Source organism: Peromyscus californicus, unplaced genomic scaffold (genome assembly GCF_007827085.1).
Source record: "Peromyscus californicus insignis strain IS unplaced genomic scaffold, ASM782708v3 Scaffold_4__1_contigs__length_199733344, whole genome shotgun sequence".
NCBI classification, from domain to species: domain Eukaryota; kingdom Metazoa; phylum Chordata; class Mammalia; order Rodentia; family Cricetidae; genus Peromyscus; species Peromyscus californicus.
The window spans coordinates 175,505,133-175,513,726 of record NW_026294562.1 but is presented as its reverse complement, the minus strand read 5'-3'; the positions used below and the strand labels follow the sequence as shown (position 1 = coordinate 175,513,726).

General features: G+C 53.3%; 1 protein-coding gene across 10 annotated transcripts in view; it reads right to left on the bottom strand.

Annotated features, from left to right (window-relative positions):
- Positions 1-2,921: 2,921 nt before the first annotated feature.
- Positions 2,922-8,594, bottom strand: part of Trpm4 (transient receptor potential cation channel subfamily M member 4) — a 28,001-nt gene continuing 22,328 nt past the window's right edge. For 6 of the 10 annotated variants that reach the window (XM_052712457.1, XM_052712461.1, XM_052712462.1 and 3 more), the window contains 8 exons: positions 7,700-7,832; positions 7,349-7,523; positions 7,067-7,244; positions 4,828-5,024; positions 4,502-4,634; positions 4,274-4,346; positions 4,092-4,197; positions 2,922-3,230 (listed from right to left, as the gene is read on the bottom strand). In XM_052712457.1, coding sequence (XP_052568417.1) covers positions 3,226-3,230; positions 4,092-4,197; positions 4,274-4,346; positions 4,502-4,634; positions 4,828-5,024; positions 7,067-7,244; positions 7,349-7,523; positions 7,700-7,832 — 1,000 coding nt within the window. In that variant the 3' untranslated portion in view covers positions 2,922-3,225. The other 4 variants (XM_052712458.1, XM_052712463.1, XM_052712464.1 and 1 more) reach the window with 4 other exon arrangements.

Sequence of the window (8,594 nt, the reverse complement as noted above, 5' to 3'; positions counted from 1 at the left end):
AGGGAGAAGGATCCCTTTCCTTCGATCCCTCTGCAGACCACAGGCCCCGCCCACTGCCAGGTTCCTCCCTCCAGCTTCAATATCATGTCTGCCTCTATACCCAGGTATCCTGAGCACTTTGCCAGGAGTACTTGGTGGGAGCACGCTGCACTAACATTCTGTCCTGGGTGTGAAATGTGTTCGTGTGCTTGAACATTTGTTCTCCAACAGGGGGCGCTGTTTGGAGTGAGATTGTGGAACCTTTGGTGATGAAAATCTGCCTACAGGAAGTAGGTCACTGGAAGTGAATGCAACTTAGAGGGTTACAGTCTAGCCCTGTTTCTGGTGTGTCTCTGCTTCCTAGTAAGCCACGATGTGAACAGGCCAACGCCACAGATGCACTGTAATCATGCCACCACCACGGTGGACAATATTCCTTGAAATCATGAGCCAAAGTAAAGCCCTCCTCCCTGGCCTACGCCTGGTACTTTTGTAACCGATACAGGCCCTCGATCCTCGTCACCCCCCTCCACTTGTCTGAGGGAGCTTCCTGCTAGATCTTGATCAGGCTCCACCAATCCTGACCTAGGCAGCCCCATCCTTCCTATCTCAGAGGACCACACTCTAGTAAACTCACACGCTCTTTGACACTGCCGTGTCTGGGGTTTGACTTTGCCTCTTCACAAGTTAGTCTAGTGCTGTGCAGATGCTGCTGCAGAACACAGGACCCCAGGATCAGAGACAGTGGTCTCTCCTACTCACAGCCCACAGCACCCTGGTTCCCTACACTTCAAAACTCCAAGGGATGTGGACATCAAGACTCCACGGGGGCCAGAAAAAAAGGATACTCCAGGGATGAGCTTGGTTTAAAGGATTCTTTTCTGAGACAGGGTCTCTCTGTGTAACAGCCTTGGCTGTCCTGGAACTCACTCTGTGGACCAGGCTGACCTTGAACTCACAGAGCCCCATTTGCCTCCGCCTTCAGAGTGCTGGGATTAAGGCCATTCACCACCATGACCAGCTAATGGATTCTTGCAAAAGGAACTTCCATTCAAATTTAACCATCTGGAGTGAAATTTCTGCCTGTGAGCTATGCTGCTTGTTAGATCCAAAAAGGCCAGGGTCTGGGGATACAGCTCGAGTGACTCCCTAGAGTCCAGAGAGGGACTAGGGGAGTGTCTCAGTGGGAGAGCACTCCTGCCTAGACCTCCCCAGTGAGGGCTGCGGAGTGGGCTTTGCTAAGTGCTGGAAGATGCCTGTTGCCACTTTGATCTCTGGGAGACACGTGGTGGAAGGAAAAAAATTACTCTCAAGCTGTCCTGACTTTCATCCATACACTGTGGCATGCGCATGTCCACCCATAGACACAGGGATGCATGTCTCTCTCTCTCTCTCTCTCTCTCTCTCTCTCTCTCTCTCTCTCTCTCTCTCTCTCTCTCTCGATGTAGCATGAATCTTAAAAGTTCTTATTAATAAAATCAAACCCGAGGCCAGTTATTGGGGTCAATGCTGGTAGATCAGAGAGACAGAACAAGCCACAGCTATCTCACCTCGCCGGATCCTCAGCTGGTCCTGTTTCCTCAGACTGGAAGCTTCTGTGTCCTCATCCCAATGGCTCTCAGCTGAACTGCTGCTAGAAGCCTGAAAGCTTAACCAGCCCAATGCTTAACTAGCCAAATGCTTCTAGTTTCTGGTCCTCACGCCTTATAAACCTTTCTGCTTCCTACCACCACTCCCTGGGATTAAAGGCTGCTTTCTGGGATTAAAGGTGTGTGTTACCATGCCTGGCCATTTCCAATGTGGCCTTGAACTCACAGAGATTCAGAGGGATCTCTGTCTCTGGAATGCTAGGATTAAAGGCGTGTGCTACCACTGCCTAACCTCTATGTTTAATATTGTGGCTTTTCTGTTCTCTGGCCCCAGATAAGTTTATTAAGGTACACAATGTTTTGGGGAACACAATACCACCACATCTCTCTCTCTCTCTCTCTCACTCTCTCTCTCTCTCTCTCACACACACACACACACACACACACACACACAGAGAGAATAAATAAATAATAAGTGGAATTTTAAAAAAAATCTAAATTCCTAGTGCCAAAGAAAGTGCCAGCACATCGGGAAGAGCTGGTACCTACAAACCAGTCCACACGATGCCAGAAGGTGATGTGTATCAGCTAGTGCTGGCACTGGCCCCTTCTTGCCTCCACCATGGTTACTATTTGGGTTGGCGGAATGAACTCAGCATTTCCTGGGAGAGTCTGGTTGCTGCACACTTGGCCATGTTCCAACATGACTCCACACCCAGACAGGCAGATAGCTGGAACCCCTCCAATTTGGAGGATGTTTTGGTTTTAATTTTTGGATGTGTTGGCTGCTGGTGCCTTTCTCACTATTTAACTAATAATTGCTGTCTGTCCAGCCTTGTCATTACCAGCTTAGTTTGTTATGGGTTATTTAGTTAAATTGCAATGTATAACAATGTAGATTTGCTTCACACAACCCCCCCCCCACCGTGTGAGTGTGGCCTGCAATTTTCCACTAATTAGACTTTTTTAAAGACACATATGCATTTATCTACTCAAATCTGCACCATCTGTTTGCATGTTCCAGAGCAGAGGAGTGTGGCGCCCACCCCGCTCCAGGACTGAGTCTCTTATTGCCACCCGGTTATGTTCCCACGGGAAAATAGAAAGCAGCAGAATTCAACTGTTCCTGTCTCCTGAAGAGAGCCACCCAAACGAGGTCTGTACAGCAGAGTTCTGTACAGAGGTGCTGGGGCTGCATGGGCAGGTGCAGTGGTCTGGAGGAGGGATTGACCCCAAGCAAGTGAGACAGAGCAAAAAAAAAAAAAAAACCATTAAGGACCCTAAATCCCCAGCCTACCTCGCCACCAACCCCAAAGTCTTGACCCACCTGTCCGGCACAAGTCGGGCATGCACTATGATTCCTGTCAAATGGCTTTATTTTCCCCATTGTGGGGAAGCTGTGAATGGGGTCTGTGGTCCCTGTAACCCCAGGACCCTCTGGCCTCCTCTGCGTGTGGCAGGGTCCAGTGTTGCCAGCTCAGAGTTTGATCCACCCAAGGCGGGGCTGCCTCTGGGAGGAGCCAGGCCTACAGCGACATTATGAGGTTGGGGGCCACGGTGAGGATAAGGCCGCCCGCTGTGTAGGTTAAGGCAGGCTGGGCCCAGCTCTCGGAATGAACCCTCCGGATGCAGATACCTAGAAATCCACCAGGAACACTCAGTCTAGAAAAGACAGAGAAGACAGCAGGTGACGGGCGGGGAAATGGGAGGGAAGCAAAAGACACAGTACGCCGGGGAGATATCCAGTTGGCAATGTGCCAGTCGTGTGAGACTGAGTTCAGAGTCTTCCGTGGTTAGCTTCCACTGTTTGCTTGACCCAATAGAGCCATTTGAGAGCCTCAACTGAGGGCTGCTTAGATCAAACTGGCCTGTGGGATGTCTGTGGGGACTGTCTTGATAATCCGTGTAGGAGGGTCCAGCCCACTGTGGGCTGTGCTATTTCCTAGTACTCCAAGGCCTTTGTGATCCTGCAAGCAGTGTGGCTTCGCGGTTTCTGGTGCATTTCTCCGGCTGTGAGTGAGTTCTCTGGTTAGAGGTAATGTTGCATGGTCTACCTTCCGTTTCTCGTCCCGCCCCCTCACTGATGGACTCTAACCTGGAAGTGGAAACCAAATGCATCCATCTCCTAAGTTGCTATAGGTTAGAGTGCTTTATCACACCAAGAGCTATGAAATCAGAACACAGCCCTCGTGCAAAAGCTCACGCACGCTAGGGTGAACCAGCACCAACTTGAAAAGCCAGGGAAGTGGGGCAGGTACAGACCGATTTCCCAGAGCTAACTGGCCAGCTGGCCTAGTCCACGGGAGAACCTGGGCCCAGGGAGAGATCTTATCTCAAAGAATAAGGTGGAGAAAGAGAGGAAGACGTCAGACATCCAACCCAGGCCTCCACATGCATGCACTCATACCAGCTACACACATCCACACACAAGCAGTCAACAGAGCCTTCAGAAGAGCAAGCAAAGGACCCAGGGACAACGGATGCACAGAGGGAAGCCTTGCAGAAGCCCAAGACCACACAGACCTTTGGACCCAGGTGGGCTTGGAGGGGGCGGCCCCCCTGGAGGCAGCAAGGCAGAGCTGCTAAGGGCCTCAGCCACCCAACTCAGGACGCGAGTACACTGTTGGACCTAGGAAGAAAGGGGTATGTCAAGGCAGGACGGACCCATCCCTGCCAGTCCCCCTCGGCCACGCCCAAGTCCTCACCTCTTTCTCCAGCCCCTTCAGACGTCGCTCGTACTCTCTAATCTGTCCCAGCTGCTTCAGGGCGGTGTCCACCCTAGAAAGAGAGACCCTCAGCGCGCCGGTCCAGCCGACCTGCAGAAGCCACGCCTCCTGAAGCCTCCAGTAGGGTGCAAGCCCATCCCGGCATCCTCCCGCTGAAGTCACAGCATCCCACCCGGGAATCCTGCCCATCGCAGGCCCCTGCCTCACTTCTGGGATGTGCGTTTCAGGCGCTCCGAGTCACTGTCCCGCTTGTCGCGAGCTTGTGCCAATAAGAAGTTCTCTTTGTGTACAGACTCCCAGGTCAGCAGCTTCCGTTCTGCTTCCTTTGTGAGATAGACACCTGCAGGGCCAAGACCAGGAGTCAAGGGCGGGCCTACCTGAGGCCTCGCCCCCGCCCCCTCCCCAAAGCCACCAAATTCTTCAGACCCCACCCCCAGGTGGGTACAGACCACGGCCCGACCTGGCCCCGCCCATTTGTCTTCTTTCCCCTCCCCCCGAGCCCCGCCCCCTCGCAGACCATGCTCCATTCTCACGGAAGTGCTCGAAGGCTGGGGAGGCGGGCAGGTTAGCCCTATGACACTTGCGCAGCCACCTGATGAGGAGGCGCACGTGAGAGATGATGATAAGGGGCGGGGCCAGCGCAGGCCGAGAGTGGAATTCCCGGATGAGGCTGTAGCGCTGTGCTTTCCAGTAGAGGTCGCTGTTGTCTTGTACTTTGCTGAAGGTGTAGCTGTGGAGGGCAGAGGTCAAGGGTCACTGAAGGCCAAAAAAGGACCTTGATCATAGGATTGGGTTATAAGTCAAGATAAAGTAATCAGGGACTGCAGAAATGGCTCAGCAGCTCCTGCTGAGGACCCAGGTTCAGTTCCCAGCACTCATGAGGTGGCTCACATTGTATCCAGCACCCTCTTGTGGTCTTTGCCAGCACTACACTCAGGTGGTGTGCATATATATATATATATATATATATATATATATATATATATATATATATATGCATGCTAGCAAACACTCATAAGATTAAAATAAAGTTTTTGTCTGCAAGTCCTGTGGAGACCAGAAAAGGGTGTAAGATCCCGTGGAACCTGAGCTCCAGACATTGGTCCTATGTGGGTGCTGGGGTCTCTGGTCCTCATGACTGAGCCATCTATCCAGCACAAGTGTTTACTTACTTAACGCATGTGTGGGAACGTGTTTGTATATGTACAGGTGCATGTGTGTGTGCACGTGAGGCCCAAAGGAGAACCCTGATGTCATCCTCAGGAGGCTGTGTGCCTTGGAAGCAAGGTCTCTCACTGGCCAGGAGCTCACTGGCTAGACTAACCTGTCTGACCAGATCCTCAGAGAGCCTCCTGTCTCTGTCTTCCCAGTACCAGGATTACAATAATCCAACATCATGCTTGAAAATGTTCCATGTGTTCTGGGGATCAAGCCCAGGCCCCTGTGTTTGAAGGCAAGTGCTCCGCTGACTGACTGGACTGTCCTCAGCTCCACCTGCCATCCTGGCTGCATTGTTTTCAAAATAATACAGTACCTACTCGATATGGTTTGGGGGTTTGATTTTTGTATTTTTTTGTTTTTATTTGTGTGTGTGTGTGTGTGTGTGTGTGTGTGTGTGTGTGTGTGTGTGTGTAGCCCTTGCTGTCCTGGAACTTGCTCTGTAGACCAGGCTGGCCTTGAACTCAGAGATCAGCCTGCCTCTTCCTCCCAAATGCTGGGATTAAAGGCGTGCGCCACCATCGCCTGGATTTTTTTTTTTAAGGTTTATTTGTTTTTATGTGTAGAGGTGTTTTGCCTGCATGTTAGTGCACTGCTCGCAAAGGCCAGAAGGGGGTGTCAGATTCCCTGGAACTGGAATTACAGGCCACTTCGAGATGCCACATGATTGCTGGGACTAGAACACGGGTCCTCTGTAGGGGCCTGTGATCTTAACCACTGAGCCATCTCTCCAGCCCTTGTTTGATGTAGGATTGCACGGAGCCCACGCTCCTGACCCTCCTGCTTCCAGCTTCAAGTGCTGGGCCAGCAGGCTTGTCTCACCACCCCACCTGAGCTCAGCTGCTCCTAACAGGACCTTACCCCAGAGTCTTTAGTGAACTCTCTGAACGGATACAAAGCATAGGTTGGGCCTGTCCTCAGACTGCAAACAGAAGCAGTTCTGAATGGGCCGGTGATCCACAAACCCGAGCTAAAGCCAAAGCAAACTCTCCGCAGGAGATCGGAAGAACGTCTCCAGACTCCGGACTTCCAACAGACCCTCATGTGGGCCAGCAAGAGTATAAGCCACAACAAACAAAACTCAGGCCGGAGAGATGACTCAGCTAAGGTTAAGAGCACTGGCTGCTCTTCAGTGGACCCAGATTTAGTCCTCAGCATCTACATGGTGGCTCACGACTGCCTGTAACTCCAGGTCCAGAGGATCCAGGGCCCTCTTCTGACCTCTGCAGGCACGGCACACACATACACACAGGCAAAATATCCATGCGCATAAATACAATAAAGTACAAGCAGCAAAGGAATAATTCAATCAAGTGGTCTGCATCACAATTCAAAGCATTTAGCGCACGGTGGCCCATGCGTGTGATCCCAACACTTGAGGGGCAGAGGCAGGATTATCCTAAATTCAAAGGCCAGCCTGGGCTACAGGATGAAACAGCAGCAAAAAGGCCAAGTGAGGCACGGGGTCTGGCCAGCACTGGGTGAAAGGCCGGACATGGGATACACTGAACAGGCTCAGGCTAGGGGAAGCTGGGGTGGCAAGGCCGGGCACACCTGAACATGGCGATGAGCAGATTGAGTAGCAGGATGTTGGCCACCAGCAGGAAGACGATGAGGAGCAACACCACCAGCCAGTTGGCATACTGGGACACACAGAAGCCTGAGTCGTGCCCCTCCGGGTAAGCCCAGGAGCCCTGCTCCTCAGAGCAGTTACTTGGAATCATGAGGGCCACTGCAGGGGGATAGCAAGTATGAGCAGAGGGAGGGAGAGAGACTGGGAGACAGAGACACAGTCAGAGAGAGAGAGGCAGACTCCGCTGGAGAGCCTTTCCCTACCGTCCATCTCCTCCTGGGGAATTTGCCCAAAGATCTGCAGATAGGGGCGGTAGAAGACACGACGCAGGATACTCGGTAGGCTGCGGTCCTGGGGCCTCAGGATCCCCTCTGTGGCCACCCCATAAGCCACAAGCCATACACAGAGGAAGAAGAGGAAGAAGAAGACGTCCTTCATCTGGAAGCAGAGGAAGGTGGGTTGAGTCTAACCCTGTCCTCTCCTCCCTGGCCCCACTTCTTGTCGCAGACACTCAGCATCCTCAGAGGCCGGCCTCTGCCTCACCCCAGGCTCCACCCCTTCACTCTGGGTCCCACTCTCTCACTCCTGACCCTGCCTCTCCTCCTCAACCTCACCATCTTGCTCACGATGACAATCTTGGGTCCCAGCTGCTTGTTCACTGTGAAGATGTGCAGCAGCCGCAATGTGAAGACCATGAAGTCAAGGCAGAGGACCGTGCGTCCCAAGTCATACAGCCCAGGGGTCAGCCTGAGGAGTCAAGTCACACAGCCCAGGGGTCAGCCTGAGGACTCAGGTCATACAGCCCGGGGTCAGCCTGAGGACTCAGGTCATACAGCCCGGGGTCGGCCTGAGGACTCAGGTCATACAGCCCGGGGTCGGCCTGAGGACTCAGGTCATACAGCCCGGGGTCGGCCTGAGGACTCAGGTCATACAGCCCGGGGTCGGCCTGAGGACTCAGGTCATACAGCCCGGGGTCGGCCTGAGGACTCAGGTCATACAGCCCGGGGTCGGCCTGAGGACTCAGGTCATACAGCCCGGGGTCGGCCTGAGGACTCAGGTCATACAGCCCGGGGTCGGCCTGAGGACTCAGGTCATACAGCCCGGGGTCGGCCTGAGGACTCAGGTCATACAGCCCGGGGGTCAGCCTGAGGACTCAGGTCATACAGCCCGGGGTCAGCCTGAGGACTCAGGTCATACAGCCCGGGGTCAGCCTGAGGAGTGGAGAGACACACATAGCTCAGACCAGAGATGTCTCCCCAGATGAAGCCGAGGCCTCACAGGGCAGAAGCAGGGACCCTCTGACCGCCCTGCCTTTCTCTGGTCTCAGTATAATGAATCATGTTAGGACCTTGCCACGCCACACACCATGCCACACGCCAGCACTGGGGAGGTGGAGGCAGGAGGATCTTTGGGAGTTCCAGGCAGGCCTGGTGTAAGGGATCAGCATTGGCTCAGGAACCCCAAGAACAAATTCTCAGCACAAGGGAGATTTATTTGCCCCATGGGGAC